The following is a 27372-nucleotide window of genomic DNA, read 5'->3' as shown; positions in this document are numbered from 1 at the left end:
AACTGGGGCTTGCAGTCTAAATTCTCATTTTACAGATGAGGAAACAGGCAAGTGACTTGCCCGAGATCACCCGGCAGACAAGTGGAGGAGTTGGGATTAGAACCTTCTGACTCCCAGGCCCGGGCTCCATCCATTACACCGCGCCGATCCGCTAATTGCTCTCCGGTCTAGCAGTGGCATTTATTGAGCGCTTACTGTGTGCAAAGTACTCTACTAAGCGCTCGGGAGAGTACAGTACAACAGAGTTGGTAGACTCCTGCCCTGTTCTTGGAGCTCTATGTCCATCACGTGCCTCTGTCCCCTCCCTTCGGCCGAAGGCAAAATCAGCGATCGAAATTCTGCCCTCCTCTCCTCCGCTCCGGGAACCGATCCCAAACCGGATTCCAGACTCCAGAACAGCTCATCCCCATGGCTCTCTACTCTCTTTCCAAGGAAGCAAGACGGAAGACACGCCTTTTGACCACAACCATCCAACGCTCCCCCCACCTCCCACCCGCCCTCTCAGCCCCGGCCCAAAAAGCCCAAAACGATGGGGTTATTCTGCCTTTTATTGCATTGCTTCTTAGTCCACACACTTGGTATAAAATCAGAAAAGCAAAGCGAATCAGGTCGGGAGTCTTAGCATCAGAAGGCACTGTACAGACATCTACAGTCGGTTGCCAATACAGTCATTGCCAGACACACCTGGGAAGCACAGAAAAGAAGTCTAGGGATGCTGCACTCATCGGACTCCTGGCTGGTCAAGAGAGTCAAGTAGTTTGTTCTGACATTCCTGACCGTAAGGAAAAAAAAATGGAGTTATAGACACTTTATTAAAAAAAAAAACCACAACGATAATAAAAGCAGCCAGTCTAAGTACAAAAGCCGTTACAGACCATTTATATTACACAGAATTATTCCATTGCTTCATTCGCATTTGTCTTGTAAAATTGTTAAGCGAATTTCCAGTGAGTAGGTTAAACCGCCAGCAATATAAGGAATGGTCAATACACATAGCACCATTTCACGATGTTTGGTCTTGGAGACTTCTGGTTTCATCGTCGATTTGGATTCGCCCGCCTGAAAGGGAAACGCTTTTTCCAAGTTGCCATGTGTGTGTGTGTGTGTGTGTGTGAGTGTGTTTGAGTGTGTGTGTGTGTGTGTACACACGTCAGGGGGTACATGTGGTTGGCCGGGCTTGGATGGAGGTGGGTGTGGCCCAGCCCAAATCCCATTCGGAGAAGTTGGGTTTATACAAAGGGTCGCCTAGCCCACGGCACCCCGACCTCCGCCCCCCGCCCCGAGTCTGTGGAGATCTGGGGTCTGAAGGGGCTGGCCGCGATTTGGTTTTTAAATTGGGGTGGGGGTAGGAAAGGAAGTGGAAGATTTGTGACAGGCTACAGTGTTGGGGTGGGGGGGGGGGGGAGAGTGGAAAGGGAGGAGCCTGCGGGGAGTGGGAGTCGGCAGAGGAGGAACGAAAATAAAAAAATACTGAGCTTTTGTTCCACTGTTACCATTAAAAGTTCCTTAGGCACTTCTTTAGGGTTCCCCAAAGCAAACAATACTATGTACATATATGTAAAAAGTGTTATAAATAGGTTCTGTTGAAACCATAGATACTATATACATCTTCAATCGACACAGTAACCCTTGTTTTGGCTTGGCGTGGCGGGCGAGGGGGTACTTGGGGTTTGGGGGGGTCTTCTGGCGGATTTCTCGGTCTCCATCCTCCTTCCCCGGGCTTCTCCCGCGGGCTCCCGGCCGCCGCGGCGGAGGTGGGCGGGGGGGGCGGAAGGCGGCTCACTCCCGCTTCCTCAGGATGATGTAGATGGCGCCGCTGATGAGGGCCAGCGGGAAGGAGATCCAGGCCAGGATGTAGGCGAAGCCGTAGCTGTACTCGCCGGGCACCTGCCACTCGTGATGCTTGGCCGTGTAGATGGTCGCTGCGCTCATCACGCATAGCCCTGGGGGGGCACGGGGATGGGGCGGGGAAGGGCCAGGGAGGAGATCGGAGAGAAGAAGAGGAGAGGGCAAATCAGGCCCGGGCCCCTAGTCTGCCAGCCCCTCGCGGGCAGAGATTGGCCACGCCCGCCCTCGTGGCCTAGGGGTCAAAGGTTCACGGGTTCTAGTCCCGGCCCCGCCACCTGTCCGCTGTGTGACCTCGGCTAACTCACTTCACTTCTCCGGGCCTCAGTCATTACCTCGTCTGCGAAATGGGGATTGAGACCGCGAGCCCAACATGGGACAGGGACTGTGTCCGACTTGGATCCATCCCGGTGCTTGGCACACAGTAAACGTTTTAACACGTACCACCGTTATTATTAGTCTACTGGACCGGACTCTCCCAAGTGCCTGGTACGGCGTTCTGCGCTCGGGAAAGGCGCAGTACATTCTGTCCGTTGTACTTACTGAGCGCTTAAAGTGTACGGGATCGACTGGTGTCCATCCCACTATCATCCCTCCCCAATCCCACAGCCCCCAGGGACTCCCTCATCTCCTACGGAGTTAGAGCGGACAGAGGTGAGGAACTCGCTCCGTGGGGTCCGGAAAGGGGAGCGTCCCATTCCCAAAGCCTGGAAGAGTCCCAGTTCCCACCTGATCGATGCAGCGACAAATCGGGCGGCCCACCGTACCACCGCCGGGCCCTTCGGGATCTTCCGCCGCCCGTGAGCCAGACTGGGAACTTCACCCCGGTAGGCCCCGGTTTCCCCCGAGCTGATGTGACTCTGGGTCTCTTCGCCCCCGACCTCACCCTTCCCTATCACGACCGCCACCGTTACCACAGGCCTCGTCTTCTTCAGGCCGGGGCCGGGATCCCACTCCACCCGGAAGCCTCAGCCATCGGGCAGGGAGGGAGCGGGGAAGGCCCCCGCATATCCTTTCTCCCTGGACAAAAGCGCTTTGCAGAAAAGGAGGGGAGACCCAGCCTGGACCTCTCTCTAGGTAGCGGACATAACCCAGCCCCCTCTGTCCTCCCCCTCCTCCAACCCCCGCCCCCGCCCCCCGCGGCTCTGACAATGCCGGGCGCTGTCCCGCTGTGGGGAGAGAGGAGGGGGGGGGGCGTGATGGAAGACCACTGAATCAGCAGTCCCAGCAGGGCCCGCACAAAGCCAGTTCTGTGTCACCCCGAAAACAAGGCCCGACGCATTCCTCGGGCCAACAGGTCCGTTCTGTTCCTGACCGCCCCGGCAGGCTGGAGACCACCTACGCCCAACCTGGGCCTGGGCCAGGCCGCGGGGCGGGGAGGGGACAGGGCAGGAGAGGACGAGGGCTGGAGCGGCGAGAATCCCTCCCCCGCCGACCCATGCTACCGAGGGCGGGGGAAGCCGGGGGGGGGGGGGGGGGAGGCCGCAGGTCCCCGAGGCGCAGATTCGTCTCCTCAGACACGCCTCCTGTCTCCTCGAGGGCCGGGTGGGCCGCAGGAGAGGCGGAAGACCGGTGGGAAAGGGGTGGCCAGTCGCAGAGTCCCCCGCCGGGCCAGGGCACCGGAGAGGAAGGACAGTGGGGGGGCCCGCCGCCCTGTGGAAAGCTGAGATCTGGAGACCCATGGATGATCCGGGGAGCCACCGAGGGCAAGTGGGTTGAACGGGACTGGCCACCCTAATTCTTAGTTGGACGAGACCCCCTCACTCAGCGGCCGGATCCCAGGGCCCGGATCTCGTCAGAGTTATGTCTGTGGCAGGACACCTTCCGGGAGGGGGAGGCACCTCTGATTCTGTGAGAACTCAAGGTTCAAGATGGCTACTCTGACCCTGGGTACCTGTCCAGGCCAAAGCAGCCCAGAAAAATTGGCTCCCCCGCCCCAGGCTCCCCCATGACTTACCGGCAAGAATCTGGAAGATTCCGGTGATGTAGAAGCGTCCTCCCTTGGTGAGGGTGAACAGCTGGCAGAAGAACAGGAACAAGGACAGGACGCTGAAGATGATGGACAAGATCATGGTGGCCTGGACGGACTGCAGCCATTCTGCGGAGGGGAAGGAGAAGATGCGGTCGGGAAAATTCCGCCTTCAGTCTGGAGCTAGAAATCCTCCTCCGCTCCTTCATCCTCCTCTTCCTTTTCCTCCTCCTCCTCGTCCGTATTCTCCCTCTGGCACGGAATTCCCTCTCCCTTCACAGACCACTACTCTCCCCACCTTTAAAGTCTTATTAAAAATCACACCTCCTCCAGGAAGCCTTCCCCGACTACCCTCCGTCCTCATTCCCCTTACCCTCTTTCCCTTCTTCCTCACCTAAGCACTCGGATCTGTACCCTCCGAGCACCTGATATTCACCCCCCGGCCCCCAGCACCGCAGCACGGTAAATTTTTAGAGATAGCTATATAATGGTATAGATGTAAAACTCCAAAACGTATTTTAAAGTCTGGCTTCCCACCGTGAACGCAGGCTCCCCGCGGACAGAGACGATGCCGATCGCCTCTGATACATCGTGCTTTCCCAAGCGCTTAGGACAGTGCTCTGATTGCCTGAAGTTCCCACCATTTTGGTCTCCCCATAAATACTCAAAACAAAGGCTCTTTGCGAGACATCCTTGCAGGGGAGGAGGGGAGGAGGAAGGGAGGAGATGGAGAGGGGAAACGGGGTACCATCAGTGAGTATTCCGTGCGAGGTTCGGCTTGCTTGGGATAGAGGGAAGCTTGGAAGGGGATTTCTCTCCCTCTAGACTGCAAGCTCGCTGCGGGCAGGGGACGCCTCTTACTGGTATATTGCTACATCGAACTCCCCCGAGTGCTTAACATAGTGCTCGGCACACGGTAAGCGCTCAGTGAATGCAATTGATTTGGTTGAGTGGCTCAAACAGAACCCGGTAGAGTTCCCGGTGACCCCACTGGGAGACCCCAGTAAGAATAATAATAATAATAATGGTATTTATTAAGCACTTAACTCTGTGCCAGGCAAGTGGAAAGAGCACGGGCTTTGGAGTCAGAGGTCATGGGTCCGAATCCCGGCTCGGCCACTTGGCAGCTGTGTGACTTTGGGCGAGTCGCTTGACTTCTCGGTGCCTCAGTCACCTCATCTGGCAAATGGGGATGAAGACTGTGAGCCCCCCGTGGGACGACCTGATTCCCCTGTGTCTGCCCCAGCGCTGAGAACAGTGCTCGGCACATAGTAGGCCCTTAACAAATACCAACATTATCATCATTATTATTATTACAAGCATATCGGGTAACACTCGTCGACAGACAGACAGATCCTTGCTGACAGGATTCACCGGCATCTGGGCTTTGGTTGACAGAGCCGCGGATTTCAATCATTCCATCGATCCATCAGCGGTATTTACCGAGTGCTTACTTTGTGCAGAGCGCCTTACTAAGTGCTACAGAAGCACTGAAGGACGCCTTCTCTGCTCTCGAGGAGCTTACAGTCTGAAGCGGGAAACGGATATAAAAAATCAATAATAGGTAAAGGAAATGGCAAGTGTACCTTGAAATGGTCCAGTTCACAACCACTATTTGTTTTGGAAATTAGAGAGCGGGGAGGAGAAAGACCATGGGCGTAGACAGCGCCCGCGGTTGGCTCTGAAAACACGCCGTGTTCTGCCTAGCTTCGGTCTGGATTTCAGACCGTTTACAGCGTGGTGACAGGCCCGGCTACGGTTTGAAACGAGAATAACAGGCCGAGGGGAAATGGGCTAACGCTGGCTTTTCAACAACTCCTCGTCTGAAAGGTAACGGTCGTCGGCAGCTGGACCGGAGAAACGCCATCTCCCCCGTAGAAGCCCGCCCACCCGCACCATCATCGCCACCACCTACAACCCTGAACGTTTCTGAGACGGCAGGGTGGGGTTGGGGGGGGGGGGGGCGTCTAGGGACCCAAGAGACTTCAGAACAGGAATCGGAAGTCAGAACGCTAACCGGCCAGGCCGCGAGGGTCACCGTTCGGTCGGGGTCACCGTTCTGCCGGGCATCACGGCTCCGGGGGTGGCGGGGGAGAAATGGGCTCGGCGGGGGGGGGGCGTGACGCTAAACTGGGCATTCGGGAGGATACAAGCTAACCGCCTTGGACACGGTCCCTGTCCGGCGTAGGGCCGACAGTCTTAATCCCCATTTTACAGATGAGATAACTGAGGCACGGAGACGTGAAGTGACTCGCCCGCTTACTATGTCTTAAACACTATGCTAAGCGCTGGAGTAGATACAAGTTCATTAGGTGGGGCATCAGTGTGCAGCGCACTGTTCTGAGCGCTGGGGTAGATACAGGGTAATCAACGTGTCCCACGTGAGGCTCACGGTCTTAATCCCCATTTTCCCGATGAGGAAACTGAGGCGCAGAGAAGTGAAGTGACTCGCCCACAGTCACACGGCGGACAAGTGGCGGAGCCGGGATTCGAACCCTTGACCTCGGACTCCCAAGCCCGCGTTCTTTCCACTGGGCCACGCCGCCCGGTATTGTAACCTTCGTCGTGCTTAGCACAGTGCTTTGCGTACAGTAAGCTCTCAACAGATACCGCTATCATTATTTCTGGCAATATCATTATCGGCATTATTATTATTACGGGAACCCCACGGCCCATAGTGACACCGCGCTATGCCCAAGCCCACACAAATCACGGTAATCCTGATCATCTATAGAGTAAGCGTAGGGCAAGGAGACTTCGACTCCCAGCTCTGCCACTTGTCAGCTGTGTGACTGCGGGCGAGTCACTTCCCTTCTCTGTGCCTCAGTTACCTCATCTGGAAAACGGGGATTAACTGTGAGCCTCACGTGGGACGACCCGATGACCCTGTATCTCCCCCAGCGCTTAGAACGGTGCTCTGCACATAGTAAGCGCTTAACAAATGCCAATATTATTATTCTTATTATTAAGTGGGTGCATTAGAGGTCAACTGATAATAATATATTTACAATTAATTCTCTTAATGCCTATCTCCCCCTCTTGGCCACCCCTCTAGGTGACATTTATTCCCCCTACCCTCAGCCCCACAGCACTTAGGTACATGTCCATATTCTATTTTAATCTCCGTCTCCCCCGCTCGAATCTAAGCTCCTCGTGGGCAGGGAACGTGCCGACGGATTCCGCTCCGTCGTACTCGCCCAAGTAGGTCGTATGCTCGGTAGGCTCTGCGCGCTGCAATTGCTCGGTAAAAACCACTGATTCATCGACCGGCTGAGACTGTTTCCGGAAGATCAGTAGGGGAGCCTCGGAGAAAGAAAAGGGGGCTAGGAGTTAGGGGAACTGGGTTCAAGTCCCAACTCTAATAGTGACCTACTCTGGGAACTTGGACAAGCACATTATCAGCGTCGTCGTCCTCCTCCTCCTCATCATCACGGTACGGCAGATACGGAATAATCGGCTCGGAAGCAGGTCTTTCTCCCACGGGACGCTCGCAGCCGAAGTGGGAGGGCGAACGGGTATTTCATCCCCGTTTTTACGGGTGAGGGAGCCCAGGCAAAGAGAAGTTGAGAGAATTGACTGAGGGATGCAGCAGAGCCAGAATTAGAATCCAGGTCCTCTGAGTCCCAGGTCTGGGCCCTTTTCACTAGGCCTTACGGCTTATCATCATCTTAGTATCTCTTTGCTGCAGTCTCCTTAACTATAAAAGGGAGATAAAATTGATCGTGAGCCCTAACGGGGTTGGACCCGTGTCTGATTTCATAACCTTGTGTCTGCCCCAGTGTTCAGCACATAATAAGGCCTTAATAAGTGCCATTATTAGTATTATTACGCGAGGTCCTAGGGGGTAAGGATGATGCCTACCGACTCTATTGTACCCTTCCGAGTACTTGCATATAGTAAGCGCTCAATAAATACATTGATTGATATTACCAATAACCTGGAAAATGCAGTGAATCCCCCCCTGACTTACTTAGACTATGAATCCTGGGTAGGACAAGTGCTTAGGACAGTGCTCTGCACACAGCAAGCGCTCAAGGAATACGATGGAATGAATGAATGACAGGGACCGTGTCTGATCTGACTGCATTTCATCGACCCCGATATTAGCACCGTGCTTTCGCACGTAGTTAGCACTTCTTCAAAATACACGATTATTATTTATCTGGCATCAGTGCCCTAGAAAATGAGCACAGTGTGGAGCAGGGAACGTATCTATCAACTCTGCTGTAATGCACTCTCCCAGCGCTGAGTACGGTGCTCTGAACAAAGTATGCGCTCGATAAATATCATTAATTGATTGCTCGATTGAAGGATCTGGAGAGAAAAGAATAAGACGGCACGAAGCTAGTCTTTCCCCAGACTGGCCGGCCTTTGGAACTGGGCCCAAGTGGGGTTGTTTTGTCATTTGGGGTTTTTTTTATGGCATTCGTTAAGGGCTTACTATGTGCCAGGCACTATATTAAGTGCTGGAGTAGATAATAATGTTGGCATTTGTTAGGCGCTTACTATGTGCAGAGCACCGTTCTAAGCGCTGGGGGAGATACGGCGTCATCGGGTTGTCCCACGTGAGGCTCACAGTTAATCCCCATTTTACAGATGAAGTAACTGAGGCACAGAGAAGGGAAGTGACTCGCCCACAGTCACACAGCTGACAAGGGGCAGAGCCGGGAGTCGAACCCACGACCTCTGACTCCGAAGCCCGGGCTCTTTCCACTGAGCCACGCTGCTGCCCGTAGATACAAGCTAATCGAGATGGAAACAGTCCCCGTCCCACGTAGGGCTCAGGTTCTTAACCCCCATTTTACAGATGAGGAAAACGAGGCATAGAGGAGTGAGGTCACTCGCCCAAGATCCCACAGCAGACTCGTGGTGGAGTTGGGATCAGAATCCAAATTCTTCTGACTCCCAGGCCCTGCGATGAGCCGCCATTTCCCACCCGGAGGATAGTTTGAACGTCCCGCCTCTGTTAAGCTTGAAGTCTGAAGTCTGGGGCCTGGGAGGAACTGGATATTTCACAGAGCGGGCGCAGGACCCGAGAAGAGGGATGAGGGGTCGCCCTCACCCCCGCGTCCTCCTTCCAAAGGGTTACTGGAGTTTTCGGAAAGGGGGGTCGGAAACCAGACGGCCGCAGGGGCGTAGCCGCCCTTTCCCCGGGTTTGAAGGCGGGCCGGGACATTCCAGGGATATCTTCAATTCTGGAGCGACCCCAGTTGGAAGCTACGGGGCCACCGGCCTGCCATTTTTCCTTCCAGCTGGGGGGCTTCCCACTGCTCCTCGCCTGGAAGAACCCAGGGGACGCATCTTGCTCAACCCCTCGCCCCAGCTCCGCGCCGAAAGCCGATCAGACGGTCTGGGCCTCCAGTCAGCCCAGAGCGGCCCGAGTCCCCCCACGGGGCCCCCGGCCAGGACACCGCAGTCCACCGGGAGCAACCGGAAGAATTTTCATCGGAATGAGGTCCGGCGACGGGCCCGAGCCCCGCGGCCTCGGGAAGAGGTCAGTGGGGAGCCGCCGGCCGCCGGCCCGGGAATACCCCATCCGGGTGTCCTGGACAATCCGGCGTCCTCCCCCGACCCGTGCCCAGCCGGGAGCTGGAGGAATGACATTTAACAGAAAGTTTGTGCGTCAGATGCTTAAGCGCGGTGGATCCCAGCTCCGCCGCTTGTCCGCCGGAAGACCTCGGGTGAGTCACCTGACTTCTCCGAACCTCAGTTCCCTCATCTGTAAAATGGGGATTAAGATTATTAGCCCTACGTGGGACGGGGACTGTGTCCAACCCGATCATCTCGTATCCACCTGAGCAATTAGAACAGTGCCTGGCACACAGTAAGCGCTTAACAAATAGCTATAATTATCGTTATTATTCGGGGGTTGGAAGGCAGGGCTCGTGTCCAGTCAGAGGACCTGGGTTCTAATCTCTGCACCGTGATGGCGTTTGTTAAGTGCTTATTATGAGCCAGGCATTGTTCTAAGAGCTGGGGCTGATACAAAGTAATAGTAATAATAACAATCATAATAGACATATCACTCGACTTAATAATAATAATAATAATAATGTTGGTATTCGGTAAGCGCTTACTATGTGCAGAGCACTGTTCTAAGCGCTGGGGGATACAAGGTGATCAGGTTGTCCCACGTGGGGCTCACGGTTTTAATCCCCATTTTACAGATGAGGTAACTGAGGCACAGAGGAAGTGAAGTGACTCGCCCACAGTCACACAGCCGACAAGTGGCAGAGTCGGGATTTTCTAGGCATCTCAGCGTCCTCATCTATAAAATGAGGATTTAATGCCTGTTCTCCCTCCCCCTTAGGCTGTTCACTCCCAGTGGGAGAGGGACTGTGTTAGACCTGGTTATCTTGTACCGATCTCGGTGTTTAGTACTAGTAATATAATAATGATGGTATCTGTCAAGCGCTTACTAGGTGCCAAGCACTGTTCCAGCACTGGGGTAGATACAAGGTTATCAGGTTGTCCCACGTGAGGCTCACAGTTCTTAATCCTCATTTTACAGATGAGGTACCCGAAGCCCAGAGAAGTTAAGTGACTTGCCCAAGGTCAAGCAGCACCCAAGTAGCGGAGTCGGGATCGGAATCCCCGTCCTCTGACTCCCAAACCCGTGCCCTTGCCGCTAGGCCACGCTGCTTCTCTAGTAGCAGGAAGTGCTCAAGAAATACCACAGTTATCTATCGTCGTTATTCTCGTCTCACGCGGTCAGATCGTCTCCCACCCACGGCGACGCCACGGACGTATCCCTCCCGGGACGGCCCGCCTCCATCTCCGATCATTCCGGCTGTGGATCCGGAGAGTTTCCTCGGTAAAAATCCGGAGGCGGTCGCGCAGTAAACCTGAGTCTCCAACCCTTGACCCTCCCGTGCCGCCGCTGCCCAGCCCAGGGGAGTTTTGACTTGTCGATTGCCTTCCACTCACTAGCCACTGGCCAGGCTGGGAATGGAACGGACAGGCCTCTGCTTGACTCGCCCTCCCGGAGCGGAGACCGGTACAGAACTCTCCAGACGCAGCCCTGAGAGGGGAGCGTCATTATCATTAGTAATAGTATTATTATTCTCTTGGTCTTTGGGGTGTCACTTGCCCCTCCACTCCGACCCCCAAACCCAGGCAGGGGCATCGGGGTATTGGTGTAAAATGTCACCCCTGTCTCCGCGCTGCGCTGAACCTCCGAGGAGGAGTTTGATCTGTTCCAGGAAACCAAGCCCAAACGATCCAGTCCAACCTCTGCCTGTGTAGATCGACGAAAAACTAAGGGAGGAGGGGAGAGGCTGTGGGGCCTCTATTTCCTCTTCATCATCTCGCTTTCTTCCTCCTCTTTCTCCTCCACTCCCTTCCTCCAGCACTCTCTCTCTGCCCACATCCTCCCAGGCAGTTTAGTAATACTGATAATAATAATAATAATAATTAAGGTACTTCTTAGGCACTTGCTACGTACCAAGCACTGTTGTAAGCACTGGAATAGATACAAGTTCATCAGGTTGGATACAGTCCCTATTCCACACAGGGCTCACATCCTTAATCCCATTTCAAAGATGAGGTAAATGAGGCCCAGGGAAGTGAAGAGCAGAATCCCAGACCCAAGCTCTACCCACTAGGCCGCACTGCTTTCCACACCCTCCTCGCTTCAGGAAAGAGGGTTTCCCAGCCCGGTGACCACAGAACTCGGGTTTGAGGCCTACAGGGGTCGGACTCTCGTGGCTGACGGGGTCTGTGGGAAATACCACACGCACCAGAAAGTCCGCTCGGGCCCAAGGTGCCCTCTCGCTCTCCCCGCCAGACACCCACCGGCATAATAATGTTGGTTGATAATGTTGGTATTCGTTAAGCACTCACTCTGTGCGGAGCACCGTTCTAAGCGCTGGGGTAGATACAGGGTAATCGGGTTGTCCCACGTGAGGCTCGCGGTCTTCATCCCCATTTTGCAGATGAGGGAACTGAGGCCCAGAGAAGTGAAGTGACGCGCCCACAGTCACACAGCTGGCAAGTGGCAGAGCTGGGATTCGAACCCATGACCTCCGACTCCCAAGCCCATGTTCTTTCCACCGAGCCGCGCCGCCTCTCCAATCGGACTGGCTTCCCAGGGTGCCCGCCGGGAACATCACGGCACCCGTCAGTCTTCCTCAGCATGTCGGGAAGGAAGGATGCCATGGAACGGGAAGGCAGGGAGGTGAATAAACCCCGAGAGCTAGGAGAGGAACTCCAGAGAAGCGGCATGGCCTAGTGGAAAGAACACAGGCCTGGGAGTCAGGAGAGCTGCGTTCAGATCCCCGCTCTGCCAGTTGCCTGCTGTGTGACCTTGACAGAGTCACTTGACTTCTCTGTGTCTCAGTTACCTCATCTGTAAAATGGGGATTCAATACCTGGCCTGCCTCCCCCCCGGAGGCTGCGACCTTAAGTGGGGCGGGGGACCACGTCTGATCCGACTGTATCTATCCCAGGTCTTAGCGCAGTATTTAGCCCATAATACACACTTAATTGATTACCACGATCCTTATAATAATTATTAGCTCTGTCCCGTCCTCCTTTCCCGGCGTTAGGCCGAGACCTGGAACGCTCACCTCTGAATCTGAGGCTCGGATCGGCACGGCCCCGGAGAGCCACAGAGAGTCAGTCGGTCGGTTAAGTCAGTCGGTCGTATTTATTGAGCATCTGCTGTGTGCAGAGCACTGTACTAAGCGCTTGGGAGACTACACTATAACAATCAACAGGCACATTCCCTTCCCTCGGTGAACCTATAATTTAGAACCTGCAGCCTCCGCATGCTCCTTTTTCTCTCGGTTCCCTCAGACCGTTTTTTAACGGTGTATACGTTAAGCGTTTACTACGTTCCAGGTGCTGTACAAAGCCCTGGGGTAAATACAAGATAAGATGATCGGGTTGGACAAAGTAGCGGTCCCACAAGGGGCTCGCGGTTTTACTCCTCGTTTTACAGGTGACCTAACTGAGGCACAGAGAATTCAAGTGACTAGCCCAAGGTCACACAGTAGACACGCGGATGGAACGGGGATTAGAACTCTGACTCCCAGGCCTCACTGACTCTCCCCCATGTCTCTCCACGTGAACTCCTCCTCTCATGACTTCCCCGATTCTTCAAGGGAGATGATCACAAGTTCCTCCCTGGTCTTAACCCCTAACTTCACCATCTTCCATTCCTCAATCTAGTCCGACTCACTTCTTCTTCCTCCTCCTCACCTCTGACCACCGATAGTCTTGACACTAAACCCTCCTGCCCCAGTGGGACGAGAGATTCCTTTTCAGCACTCAACGATTACACTCTGATGACCTGTGAAAAATCAATCATAATCCTTTGAGAAAAAATCTTTCTTAATTCTAGGCATAGTCAAACAAACAAACGTATAATAATCGTAGTATCCGTTAAGCTCTCACTATGCGCCAGCCACCGTTCCCAACGCTAGGGTAGAGACAAGTAATCCGTTTGACCCACCTGGGACTGGCAGTCTTAATCGCCATTTTAGAGATGAGGCACCTGAGGCCCAGAGAAGTTAAGTGGCTTGCTCAAAGTCACACAGCTGACGTGTGGTGAAGTCAGGATTAGAATCCACGACCTCCGCCTCCCAAGCCGAGGCTCTCGCCACTGAGCCGCGCTGCTTCTCAGAGCGGAGGCGGAGTGCACTGACAGACCACTGAACTTAGCCACATTTCTCAAGTCTCAGGCATCATCCGCTCCTTCATCACCACATCTTTCTGCCTTCCCCCTTCTCCCCGGGACTCCCCTCTCCTCACCGAACCCCCAACTTTCCCTTCGAGTCCACCCCCTAAGTCTCCTTCTCTTGCCTCTTCCACTGCCTCGGTCTGCTCTTTATACATTTCTTCCCTGCGTGGCTTCACTCACTCAGTCGACAGTATTTACTGAGCCCTCGTTGTGCTTGGGAGAGGACAGTTCAATAGAGTTGGTAGGCAAAATGCCTGCCCTCAGGAAGTTCTAATCCCAGCTCTGCCCCTTATCTGTAACGTGACCCGGACAAGTCACTTCACTTCTCTGTGCCTCAGTTCCCCTCCTCTGGAAAACGGGGGTGAAGATTGGGAGCTCTGCGTGGGACGGGGACTGTGTCCTACCCGCCTAGTTTGTATCTACCCCAGTGCTCGGAACAGTGCTTGACACACAGTGAGCGCTTAAAAAACACCATCATTATTATGATTCTTCTCAGCTTCAGACCGGAGGAACCTCGCTTCGCCCTAGGGTCCGGCCACAGGGGCGGCCGAGGTGGGAAGAATGGTGTCCGCTCCCCTCGACTGGGCTCCCCCGTGGCCCTGGAAGCAGCGGGGAGGAGCCTCTCTCTGTCCTAAGTGGCCCGGAGAGCCAGGCCCCATCGGGAGAAGCTCCTCAGCCTCCCACCTCGGGTTTCCCGTTCCCCGGCATCCTGACCCCAGAGGGGAAATCTTGATGGGAAGTCTCAGAGCCAGGGTCGCCAGCTCCGGGGAGAACAGGAGGAAAGAGCTGGGTGGGCCTGGGGACTGCTCCGGCATCTAGAAATGCAAGCACGGAGCTGAAACTGAGGGGGCTTGGTGGGGCTGGATCCTGACCAGCACCACATCAAGGGATTCCTCTCAGCCCAGTCCCGTCTTTGGCCTCTTCCAAGCCCTCCAAACCCCCCACCCCCCGGGTCCACGGCCCGGTCTCGGATTTCCCCCGAAGGGGAGCTAGCCGGGAGGGACTCCAGTGCGGCTCAGTTACGTAAACCTCCTCGGGAGGGAGGGAACCCAACCCCCATTCTGCTCTGATTAAAATGCCGCATTCCTTCGGGTCCCCAGACTTGGCCGAGACTCCCGGCTGCGTTTCCCAGGAGTATCGGGACGACATTTGGAAGCCACGAGTAAACGGACCATCTCCCGCCTTTCAGCGAGTAGCAAGAAAGGCTGCCTTCCCTCTCCTTGGGCTTCAGGGATGCCCCCCGGCCCCCGGCAGGCATAGTGACCCTGGTCCAGCGAGTACCCGGGAGTGTGGTGAGAGGTGGAGGAAGCTCCTTAGAGAATCCGTGGCTTTCTGTGGGCCGGAGGGAATCTGCCCTGCCTTCTCCAGACCTCTGGGGAATCATAATCACTGGGATATATATCAAGGGTTTGTGAAGGGGCCAAGTTCTGTGCTGAGCCCTGTGGTAAGGTACAAGATAAGCAGATCCCCATCCTACACGGGGCTCGCATTCTAAGGGGGAGGGAGAAAAGATATAATAATGATAACAATGATGGTATTTGTTAAGCACTCGCTGCGTGCAAAGGACCGTCCTAAGCCCTGGGGTAGATACAAGGTAATCAGATTGTCCCACGTGGGGCTCACCGTCTTAATCCCCATTTTACAGATGAGGTAACTGAGGCACAGAGAAGTGAAGCGACTGGCCCACCGTCACACAGCCGATAAGCGGCAGAGCGGGGATTAGAACCCACGACCTCTGACTCCCGAGCCCGGACCCTTTCCGCTAAGCCACGCTGCTTCTCTGAGGAAACCCGGGCCTAGAGAAGTGAAGTGATATGCCCAGGGTCACGCGGCAGGCAGGTGTCGGGGGAATCCGCGGAGGAGGCTCCAAGGATCTCCAGAACCAACCAAACGGAAAGAAAGGGAGGGAATCGGTGAGGGACCCCAAAATCGGGAATCGTCTCGTCCCGACCCGGTACCACCTTCTGATGGACCCCTTAGACGGTATCCTCAACCCGTCTCCCGAGTCCCCGGAGACCCCTGGCAAATACCAAGCCCTAAAAACTTAGGAGGAAGCTAAAATCACCGCTCTGAAGAGAACCAGACTCCCAGCGGGCCAGCCTCTAGACTCGAAGCTTTTTGAGGGCAGTGATAATAATAATGTTGGTATTTGTTAAGCGCTTACTATGCGCCGAGCACCGTTCTAAGCGCTGGGGTAGACACAGGGGAATCAGGATGTCCCACGTGGGGCTCACGGTCTCAATCCCCGTTTTACAGATGAGATAACTGAGGCCCAGAGAAGTTAAGTGACTTGCCCACAGTCACACAGCCGACAAGTGGCAGAGCTGGGATTCGAACTCATGACCTCTGACTCCGAAGCCCGGGCTCTTTTCCACACTGAGCCACGCTGCTCCTCTATCAGATCTACCATCTGTCATAATAATAATAACGATGGTATTCGTCAAGCGCTTACTATGTGCTATGTGCACGGTCTCAATCCCCATTTTACAGATGAGGTCACTGAGGCGCAGAGAAGTGAAGTGACTGGCCCACAGTCACACGGCTGACAAGCGGCAGAGCCGGGATTCGAGCCCGTGACCTCCGACTCCCAAACCCGTGCTCTCTCCCCTGAGCCACGCCGCTTCTTACTCTCCCCGGGGCTAAGCACGGGGCTCTGCACAGAGCAGGTGCTCAATCCACTAGTCCGGCCGATTGACTGATCAACTAAGGTGAGTCTCCAGGCACCTGACCCCGAACGGTGTCAAACACCCTCTCCTGCCCTCCCCTTCCCCTCCGCCATGCCCCAGACTGAGGTTGGCAGTCGGGGGGGGGGGGGGGGCAACCACTGGTCAATCAATCAGTTAATGAATCATATTTACTGAGCGATCACTGTATGCAGAGAAGCGTACCAAGCTCGTGGGAGAGTGCAATCTAACAAAAGTCGGTAGCCACAACGCGTTTACAGTCCAGAGGGGAGGCCCACGCCGAGATCGCCCGAGGGTGCCGTCTCTGCCTGCCATAGCTGCTTCAGCCACAGCCTCGATGGCCGGACATCAAGGTACGGCACAGAATCGGGGCACGCGGATTCCTATCTCACCACAGCCCCTTCTGCTGCGCGAGGGAAGAGAGGAGAAAGAGACAGGAGAGAGAAGAGGAGGAAAAGCGGCGAGAGAGGCAGATGGGAGGGAAAAACAGAGAAGAGAAGAGGGGGGAAGAGAGATAAAGAGAGTGAAGAAGAAGAAGAAGAGAGAGGAGAAAGATAAGAAGAGGAAATGAGGGAGAAAGGAAGTTGGGGAAGAGAGGAAGACAGGGAAAAGTGAAAAGAGAAGGAGAAGGGGAAAAGAGAAAAAAGAGCAAGGCAGAAAAGAGAGACAAAAAGAGGAAAGAGATCAAAGAGAAATGGAAGAAAAAGCAAGAGAAGAAAAAGAAGAAGAGGAGAGAGAGAAAAAGAGGACAGAGCTAAAGAGGGGAGAAATGGGAGAAAGAAATGAAAGCAAGTAGAAGGGAGGGAAGGAGAGAGAAAAAGAGGGCGGAGCTAGAGGAGAGATAATAATAATAACGTCGGTATTGGTTTAGCTCTCACTACGTGCCGTGCACTGTTCTAAGCGCTGGGGTAGATACAGGGTCATCAGGTTGTCCCACGTGAGGCTCACAGTTCGTCCCCAGTTTCCAGATGAGGTAACCGAGGCCCAGAGAAGTGAAGTGACTGGCCCACAGTCACACAGCTGCCAAGTGGCAGAGCGGCGACTCGAACCCATGACCTCCGACTCCGAAGCCCAGGCTCTTTCCACTAAGCCACGCTGCTTCCCCGGCGTGATGAGAGAGAAAAAGAAGACAGAGAGGAACAGAGGAAGAGGGAGAAAATGGGGAAAGACAAAAGAGAAGAGAGGAAGAGGAAGAGCGAGAGCTAGAGAGAAAAAGAGGGGAAAGAGATGAAAAGAGATGACGAGGTGGAAAAAGAGAGGAGGGGGAAAAGGAGAAAGCGAGAAAAGACAGGAGCTTTAGACAGCCCTCCAGGATGACACACGTTACAGAACGGCGCGTGCGGCTCACGGCACCGCAGGGTGGTCCCTAAATTAAACCGGAAATGAGGCGACCCTGGCTGGATGCTTCAGAGTACGCCAGCCGCTGGGCGGCCGGCGGGAGCAGAGAGGAACCTGAGAGAACGCCCACTCGGAAAACCCGGTGAACAAACATCCCCAAGGAGGCTGAGGCGGGGAACCCCTTGTTGGTGAGAAACAGCCACCTTGCCCCTTAGAACAAGGGAGGGAAGGTGCCCTAAACCTTCCCCCCGGGGTGGTGAAAACAGAGGAGCGGTGCGGCCTCGGGCCAGGGGCCTCGGATGAGTCACAGTGGATCTAAATCAGGCTGTAGGCGAGGAAGAGGTCCGAAAAACCCGAGAATAAACGCCAGGGTGGCTCCGGCCCCGGAGGCCTCTTGGCCCCGGACCACGGCGTGGGTCGGAGCGGCGACTCGGGTGACCCGGAGGAGGGAAGGAGGCTACGTTTGCAGATTCTGCCCTGACCGTGCCCCCGGCCGGGCCTCTCCCTCTATGCGGAAATAACCCCCCAGGCTTCAGCTGGGTCAGCAAACTCCGGCCATCCTGCCCGAATCCGACAGGAAGCGCCAGCCACACCACTGGCCCTACCGAATAATCGTCCCTTCCCGGACACCTGCCACCATCTCCTGGGCAAGAGCTAACTTTTCTTCCCCCCAAAATGCAGCCGCTGCAAAGAGCGGGAGGTGCGGGCCGGAACCACGTGAACACAGAGCACATCTCTCCCCTCGCGGGGTCGTTCCCCGAGTTAATCGGGTCATCCCTCCGATCCCTGCTCCGCCACCTGTCCGCTGGGTGACCCTGGGCAAGCCGCTTCGCTTCTCCGAGCCTCAGTTACCGCATCTGTAAAACGGGGATTGAGACTCGGAGCCCCGCGTGGGACGGGGACGGTGTCCGACCCGATCGGCCCGTATCTGCCCCAGAACTTAGAACGGTGCTTGACACACGGTCAGAGCTCGACAAACACCCCAGGGATTATCATCATCATTCCGTTCGGCCGGGGCGGGGTACTCCGCCGGTGCCACGGCTCCCCGGGCATTTCGGCCCGGCAACCTTCCCAGCTGACCCTAGATGTGCCGCTTGGGGCCCCCCGCTTAAGAGGGACCGAAATGGGGGTGCCTGCGGAGTCAGAGTGGGGCCGCGTCAGCGCCGAACCCCGGCTCCTCTCCACCGGGCCGGATTCTAGAGTGCTCTCTCCCCGACCGAGCCAGATCCTCGAGTTTCTAGAGCGCTCTCTCCCCGCCGCCGGGCCGGCTTTGACCACAGAGAGTGAACCTGCCGAGCGGAAGCAGCGCTTAGAGCAGCAGCAGACGTCAGAGGTTTTAAAAAAAGCCACGTCGCATGCTCCGGCCAAAACAATGCAGCGCTCGCCCTGTGATATGCGCTGCCTCTCCTCTTTTAAGGCAAAGCGGCAAGGGAAGATACGCGAGGATCAGGCGCCCCCCCTTAGGGAAAACGCAACGCGTCCGGGGGACGTTTCCACCGATGGTTGGACCGATGGTATTTACCGAAGGCCTACTGCGTGCGGAGCGCTGTACTAAGCATTTGAGAGAGTCCGATAGACGGTCCCCGCCCAGAACGAGCTTACGTACCCGGAGGCCTATGCTTCCGAGACACAACAATGCCCCGGCCCCTTAAGAACAACAGTAACAATGATTATGGCGTTCAAGTGCTCACTGTGTGCCAGGCACTGTACTGAGCACAGGGTAGATACATGCAAATTGAGTTATACGCAGTCCTTGTCCCACCTGGGTCTCACAGTCTCTGTTCCCATTTTCCAGATGAGGGAGCTGAGGCCCAGAGAAGTGAAGTGTCTTGCCCAGGGTCAGACAGGGTCAGACAAGTGGCAGAGCTAGGAATAGAACCCATGACCTTCCGACTCCCAGGTGGGTGCTCTATCCGCTACGCCACGCTGCTTCTCACACTCATATCTTAACACTCCTTCGGTGTCTCCTTGACGCTCGTTATCTGCCAGGGAGGAAGGAGGTGCCCCTCCTGGAGTAAAGACCGGTTGCCCCAGTCGCAGACGCTCAGCCCAGTCCACCCCTCTAGGCTACTGGCCTTCCCAAATCCTTCCTCTTCCTCTCCGAAAACCTTCCCTTCCCGGAGTCCCCCCTCCCCCTTAAACTTCGGCCCTCGCCCCTCGGGGACCCGCGGTCTCAGAACTGCCTGGGAGACAGATCTGTCACCGGGGTTCGTTGGAGCTCAGCCCCATGAGAATAATAATAATGACAACGTTAATAACGAGTCCCCAGAACATCTCGATCCAGGGAAGGTGGGGGCATAGAAGGATCTGGGCCTCGCAGGTGACAGCCAGCTGATTAGGTTGCCGTCGTGGCAGGCTCGGGGGTATGGCCAGGCGACCGTCCGGGTGAGCGGCCGAGAGCCGAGCCGGGGGGGGAACGAGGCCCTTTCGGGCCTCGCCGTTGAGGCGGCCGAAGGACAGCCGCCCCCGTGGTCAGACCTCCGACCCTTTCCCAACCTGGACCGGTCGCCCCATCGGTCAAGAGATGATGTTTACTGAGAGCTTACTGTGTGCGGAGCGCTCTACCGAGCGCTCGGGAGACAGGAAGCACCATCCCTCCCCCCCCCCCCCCCCTCCCGGCCTCGGCTCTTCAGGCCCGACCCGGGAGCGATCCCGGCCCCGCCGCCTCCCGGGCCCGGTCTTCCCCGGAAACCCGGGGACGGCTCCGGCCGCCGGCCGCCAGACGCGTGCGGGCCGTCTCACCGTCTATGGAGGACGTGAGGCAGTGCTGGATGCTGTTGGCGGCGTCGGCGCTACAGTTCTGCCACAGGTCCGCTTTGTAGGTTGGGCCGACGATCCATTGCTACAAGACAGAACCCAGGCGTCAGGGAGCAGGGGAAGCGAGGGCCCGGTCGGGGAAGCCGAGGCAGAGGAGGGGGTCTCCCGGCTCCCCCGCCCCCAGCCCGCTCTCCGCCCCGGCCCACGTCCCGTCGCCCCGCTGCCCCGTGGCTCGGGGACGACCCCTCGCTAGCCGGAGAGAGTCCCGGACTGAAAGCGTTAACCCACCCCCGCCATCCTGCCAGCGGCAAGACGTAATAACACGCACCGGCCCGGTCTCCGAAGAATCCTTCTGCGGGCTAGGGGCCGGGAAGCAGGATCCGCTCTCCCCCCGCCCCCTCATCCCCCGAACCCCACCCCAGACACATCCGGCCGTCCACGCCCCCCCAGATCCTGAACGCCACGGGAGAAACGAGCCCCTCCAGAGGGCTTGGAAGGGGGAAAGAAAATAGAAACTACGTCTTTTCACCTGCCCGGTGGGTCAGAAGAAGGTCCTCAACGTACGCACGCACACGTACGTAGACCCGCTCTCCGTCTAGCTAGCTCTCACGCACCCTCTCACACAAACACATTCACTTTAACGTCCGCCTCCCCCCGTGGGCCCTAAATTCCTCGCGGGTGGGGAAGAACGCGCCTTCCAACCCTGTTAAACGGGACTTTCCCAGGCTCTCGGCCCGGCGGCCGGCACACCGTAAGCAAGAAATACGGTTTCACCCTCTCGGATGAACACGTCGAAGCATCCCCGAGCTCACGCTCGACACACTCACACGCCCCCGTACGATCTCCCCCACCCGCGCCCCCGCGCCACGCACGCTCTTACGCACCTCCCGCGCCCTCTCCCGCGTACACTCTTACTCGGCACGCTCTCGTAAACACCGCCGCATCCCACGCGCTCTCACCTCCGCGCACACTCTCGCGTGCACCCACCGCAGCCTCCCGCACGCTCGCCCGCCCCCTCGTGCAGGTCATTCACGGACAGGCGCGCGCACACTCGCCATTCATGAACACACACTCCTCGCAGACCCACGCCAGGGCACGCGACCAGCCCCCGGACTAGATCGAGCCCCCAGAAAAGCAGATCCCCCGGGAGCGGGGGTGGGCGCGGGCCCCACGAGTCAGTCGGTCGTACCTACGGAACGCGTACTCGTGCAGAGCACCGTATTAAGCGCGCGGCGTCACCGACCGGCCCTCCGGCCCCTGCAGCGGGTGAAGGCGGCGGTCGCCGACCCGCCCTCCCGGGCCGCCCCCTCCCCGGATCCCGACGGACGGATGGGGAGATGGACGGACGGGTGGGCGGGAGGACGGGAGGGAGGACGGCCGGGAAGATGGACGGAGGATCGGCGGAGGACGAGAGGGAGGACGGGCAGGAGGAGGGAGGGAGGGGGGGACGGCAGGACGGAGGACAGGACGGGTGGGAGGACGAGAGGGAGAACGGACGGAGGGCCGGACGGTCGGGGGGACGGAGGAGTGGACGGCCGGGAGGGACGGAGGACGGGACGGCCGGCAGGGACGGAGGGGAGGACGGGAGAGCCAGGGGGACCTCGGCGGGGAGGAAGAGGAGGAGGAGGAGGAGGAGGAGACTCACGCTGACGATGGTGGAGATCAAGAGCAGCACGAGCACCACGACGTGCAGCACGACGATGCCCAGCAGGAGCAGCAGCATGGTGACGGCGGGGGACCAGGACCGCGACCACCCCGACTCCGAGGACCTGCCGGACACACAGATGGACGGTCCGGGCCCCGGCCCCCCCGCCCCCCCCCCGCCCCCCCCCCGCCCCCGGCCGGCCCGCCCGCCAGGGGGCAGCAGGGAGCCGAGGCCGGCCCGCCCCGGGCCGGGACCATTACAATGAACATCGAGGGCGAGGTGAGAAACGGGGTCCCGCTCAGAAAAACCGTTCGCTCCGATTTATCGAGCCCTTTCGCTGTGCGGGGCACCGTACCAGACGCTCGGAATGCACGGCAGCACACCCAAGCGCGCACACACACATGACGATAATAATAATAATAATAATAATAATAATGTCGGTGTCCGTGCCGAGCACTGTTCCGAGCGCCGGGGGAGATAGGAGGCGATCGGCTTGTCCCACGCGGGGCTCACGGTCTCCATCCCCATTTTACTGTAACCGAGGCCCAGAGCATTTGGCAGGGACTTGCCCAAGGTCACCCAGCTGGCGGGGCGGGGATTCGAACCCAGACCTCTGACTCCCAAGCCACGCTGCCTCTCCGGGCGCACACGCACACGGGTCCACAGAAAGCGGCGTGGCTGCGTGGCGAGAGCCCGGCCTTGGGCGTCGGAGGACGTGGGTTCTAATCCCGGCCCCCGTCACTTGTCTGCTGGGTGACCTTGGGCGAGTGCCTTCCCTTCTCTGGGCCCCGGTTCCCTCATCGGTAAAATGGGGATTAGGACCGGGAGCCCCTCGTGGGGCAACCTGGTGGCCTCGTGTCCACCCCAGCGCTTAGGACGGTGCTTGGCACCCGGTAAGCGCTTGACGGATACCGTTCTTATTAATAGCGTTATACACACACCGCACGGCTCTTTCCTCCCCCCGTCCTGCCTCCGTGCTAGGATGCAAATCTGGGAATGGAGTGATGATAGGAGCGGGAAGGGGGTGTCCCCAAGCCCCCGACCTCCTGACCCCACCGGCCCCTGGCCGCCCTTTGGGGGAGGGATGGGTGGACGGACGGACGGACGGACGGACGGACGGACGGATGGATGGATGGATGGATGGATGGATGGATGGGTGGGTGGGTGGGTCGGTGGGTGGGTGGATGGATGGATGGATGGATGGATGGATGGATGGATGGATGGGTGCGGGGGCCGAGGGTCGAGGGGATCGGTCACCTCCTGCCCCGAGCCCCCTCGAGGAGTCGGGTGGCGAGGGGTGATGGGCCGGCCGGGATTCAGAGAGCGCGGCGATCAGCCGCGGCGAGGTGGGAGGACCCGAGGGAGGAGGGAGGAGGGAGGAGGAGGAGGAGGAGGGAGGAGGAGACGCAGGCCGGGACCGCGGCTGCGGGAAGGGCTCCTTCTCTGCGGCATCTCGCTCCCGGCTCGTCCTCGGGCCCGGGGGGGGCGGCGGGGCGGGCCCGGGGGCCGCCCGGAGGCAGGAGGATGGATCTGATGACCCCCACCCACCCATAGACCCTTCGGGTTGGGGCAGACCAGAAGCCCCCGGCCCCCGGCCCCCCCGGGCCGGACCGTCTACGGTTCCTCCTCCTTCCCCCTCCATCTCCTCTTCCTCCTCCATCTCCTTCTCCTCCTAATTCTCCCTCTCCCGCTCCTCCTCCTCCGCCCCCCTGCCCCCCTCGTCCCCTTCAGCCCACCCCTCTGCGGATCCACTTACTCTCTCTGGGATGCGGCTCCCCGCTCCGCGGACCAGCTAGGCGGTCACTACGGCCTGGAGGAGGAGACGGGGGGAGACGCCCCTCCGCTTTAACGGAACCGCAAGGATGGTCCCCGGTCCGGGAGGAGGGAGGGGCGAGGGGCGGGGCCGGGAGGGGACGGGGATGGGGACGGGGCGGATCTGGCGGTCCTTCCTCGGCTGTAATTCATTTTCCGCCAGGAAAAAGGCGGTCACTGGAAACCCTCCGGCGATTCGGACTTTCCGACCCCGAGCCCCCCCCTCCTCCTCCTCCTCCCCACCGCCCCCATCCCCGGCTCTCATCCGCCCGCAACCCAGGGGGGGATGAACCCCCGTTCCCCGCACCCCCTCGGTCTGCCCCCGTGGAGGCCTCCCCCCTCCCGCCCCGGGCCCGGGATGGGAATGACGCCATCCGTTAAGCGCTCAGAAGCGGCGTGGCTCAGTGCCTCGGAGTCGGAGGTCATGGGTTCGAATCGCGGCTCTGCCGCTCGTCAGCTGCGTGACCGTGGGCGAGTCGCTTCGCCGGGCCTCGGTTCCCTCATCCGCAAAATGGGCATGGAGACTGGGAGCCCCACGTGGGACGGCCTGCTTCCCCTGGGTCTGCCCCAGCGCTTAGAACGGTGCCCCGCGCAGAGGAAGCGTTAACTGTCCTCACGGGCCAGGCCCTGTACCGAGCACCGGGGTGGACACGAGCAACTCGGGTCGGATACGGTTCCCGGCCCGTGTGGGGCTCGCAGTGTCGATCCCCGTTTTCCAGACGAGGGAACTGAAGCCCCGAGAAGCGAAGTGACCCGTCCGAGGTCACGCGGTTGACGAGTGGCGGAGCCGGGATGGGGGGCGGAAAGAGCTCCCGGGCCGGACGCCCGGCCGAGGACCAACCCCCCTGGCCGGCCCCGACCGCCCCCCTCCTCGGAAACCACTTCCCGCCCCGTCCCGCCGCCTTCCCGAGGATCTCCGCCGCCGGGCCGGTCCCGGAGTCGCGAAAGGACCTTCGGATTTGGAGGGGGCCGGGGGGGGCCGCAGCCTGCCGCCGACCGGGAGTCGAGGCCCTGGGGGGCGATCCTCGGGGAGTTCGAGCTCCGCGTTGGAGAACTCTAATCGGAACAGTCACGGTGGTATCTGTTACGCGCTTACCCCGTGCCGCTAAGGCCCGGGCCGGCTACGAGCGGGTCTCTCGAGGGGCCCCTGCTTTCGAGCCGCATTACACAGACGGGGACCCAGAGAGGTGAAGCGACTCGCCCGAGATCACACGGCGAACTAGTGGCAGCGGACTCCCGGCTCACAGGCCCGGGCTCTACCCGCCGCGCCACGCCAGAGACCCTCAGCGTGGGATTCCCGGCCTCGAGGTCAGCAGGCCCTAAAACGGCCCCGATGGCCACGACGCGGCATGAACGAAGCACCCTCTAGGCACGGGAGAAAGGGTGCGGCCAGACGGGGTCCCGGCCCCGCGCTCTAAGGGTGAGGAAACGGAGGCCCAGAGAAGCGGAGCGATTCGCCCGGTGTCACACGGCAGGGAAGCGTCAGAGTCGGGATTGGAACCCGGGTCCCCGAGGATCCCGGCATCGGGCTCCCGCCGGGAGGTCAAGCTGCCTCTCCGGGCCGTGGGCCGAGAGAGAGCCGTTACGGGGGGCTGGCGTTTAGCGCAGGGTCCTCCCCGACGGCCGAGCTCGGAACCGGGACCGGGTACGCGGGAGGTGGCCTCTCCTCGTTGCCGTGCCGTACTCTCCCAAGCGCTTAGCACGGTGCCCTGCGCGCAGTAAGCGCGCGATAAATACGACCGAGCGGACGAATTGAACGAGCGGCTCATTAGCTCGTTTTAGTGCCGGGTCGGAAACCTCGGGGCTCCCCCGGAACCCCACGCCAGATGACCGCTCGGTCATCGGTCGTATTTGTTAAGTGCCCATCGTGTGCAGGGAACCGCATTAAGAGCTCGGGAGAGTGCAGCGTAACGGAACCGGGAGACGTATTCCCTGGCCGTAATCAGTCGACGGTATTCACTGAGCGCTTACTATGCGCAGATACCGTACTACACGGTGTCCGGCCTGCTTCGTTTCTCCAACTCTCCAACACGTCTTAGACCGTGACTCCGGTCCGGCGCGGGATGGGGTGGGGGGGCTGTCGGAAGGCCACGGGTTCTAATTCCGTCTCCCCCACCTGTCTGCTACGAGAGCTCGGGCAAGTCACTTCGCTTCCCTGGGCCTCGGTTCCCTCGTCTGGAAAGTGGGAGACGGTGAGCCGCACGCAGGACGAGGGACGGTGGCCAACCCGACTTGCCTGCATCCACCCCGGCGGTTAGAACGGTGCCCGGCGCGTAGTAAGCACTCAGAAAATGCCACAGTTATTATTGCCGTTATCCGAGCTGCTCGTCTTGTATCAGCCGCAGAGCTTAGCACAGCTCTTGTGACGGCGCTCGGCGCACAGTACGCACTTCACGAATGCTCCGAAGAACACCATTCCTCAGACGCCCGGACGCCCGACCCTCTGAGCCCCGGACTCCAGCCCCCTCTCCCCAGAGAGCGAAAGCCAAATCCACGACGCGTGGATCCAGCTGGGCTGTGTGTGCCCGAGTGTGTGAGTGTGGCTGAGCCCCTCTCCTTTCCCTCCCTTCTCTTCCTGCTTTGGCTCCCTGAACTCCGACCCTTGTCCGCCCCCGAATTTGTCCAGGCGAAGGGAGGGGGTTCCCACCTCGCAGCCCCCTGCCCCAAAGTGAAAATCACAGACAAGCACCCACGCACACACGCTCCGCACCGACAGGATGGGGAGGGGATATTTCAAACCCATTCCCTAGGCTCAGCCTCGGGGTTCGATGCCTCACCGTAATAATAATAATAATAACAACAATGGTATCGGTTAAGCGCTCACTATGTGTTCTAAGCAGCGGGGTAGACACAAGCCAATCAGGTTGTCCCACGTGGGGCTCGCGGTCTCGATTCCCCCATTTTTCCGATGAGGTGACCGAGGCGCGGAGAAGCGAAGCCACTCGCCCACGGTCGCACAGCAGACGAGAGGCAGAGCCGGGATCGGGACCCTCGTCCTCTGACTCCCAAGCCGGGGCTCCCGTCACTAGGCCACGCCGCTTCTCAGGAGCACCTCCGCTCCCTTCCCCTCCCTCCGCCCCCCGATCCTCCAGGCCTCGGACCCCCTCGCGAACCCCTCCCCGCCGCCGACCCCAACCCCGCCCGGCAACGGCCCCCCGGAGCCCCCCCGCCCCCCGCCCCGTGGGGCCTGCGGCGGAAAGATGCGGCCTGCGCCTTTTGGGGCAGACGGGAGCGGGGGTCTCCCACCTAATCTCCCCGCCTCTGGCCCTCCGGGTTCAGCCAGGGAGACTTACCAAGTTGCAGCTCAACCGACCTCCTCAAACCCCGGTGTCCTTAAGGTCCGCCGTCCAGAGGGACCCCGAAGCGGCCAGGCCGTAGAATCCCAAACTGCCCAAGGGTTCCTCTTTAAAGCCGCCTCTCCGCTGAGCCTTCCCTCTCCGCCACCGGCTGATCTCTCTCCCTCTCCGCCACTGAAAAGTCCAGACTGGTGCCTTCCCAGTTTATCCGCCCCCCGGTCCAACGCCTAGATATGTCATGGTGGCCTGAGGATCAAGCTGCCCCTACTTTTTAAAGGGGCAGCTCCTCTCTTCGGGTCTCCCCCGAAACCTCCGCCCCCTCCGTGTCCAACAGGGAGCCGGCA

The 27372-nt window shown here is 58.6% G+C and overlaps 1 protein-coding gene across 2 annotated transcripts; it reads right to left on the bottom strand.

Annotated features, from left to right (window-relative positions):
- Positions 1-530: 530 nt before the first annotated feature.
- On the bottom strand, positions 531-27372 carry PMP22 (peripheral myelin protein 22). 2 transcript variants are annotated; one of them, XM_029079746.2, is made up of 6 exons: positions 27026-27372; positions 23677-23730; positions 21921-22044; positions 20261-20360; positions 3803-3943; positions 531-1943 (listed from the first exon to the last, which is right to left on the bottom strand). In XM_029079746.2, the coding sequence occupies exons 3-6, from the start codon at positions 21996-21998 to the stop codon at positions 1780-1782; spliced, it is 483 nt and encodes a 160-aa protein (XP_028935579.1). In that variant the 5' UTR covers positions 21999-22044; positions 23677-23730; positions 27026-27372; the 3' UTR covers positions 531-1779. The 2 variants fall into 2 exon arrangements, with proteins under 2 accessions (XP_028935579.1, XP_028935578.1); XM_029079745.2 differs by lacking the exon at positions 23677-23730 and having other exon boundaries at positions 27026-27371.

This window comes from Ornithorhynchus anatinus, chromosome 15 (genome assembly GCF_004115215.2).
Source record: "Ornithorhynchus anatinus isolate Pmale09 chromosome 15, mOrnAna1.pri.v4, whole genome shotgun sequence".
Lineage (NCBI taxonomy): Eukaryota > Metazoa > Chordata > Mammalia > Monotremata > Ornithorhynchidae > Ornithorhynchus > Ornithorhynchus anatinus.
Note: the sequence above shows the minus strand (reverse complement) of the source record. Positions and strands in the feature narration are given on the sequence as shown.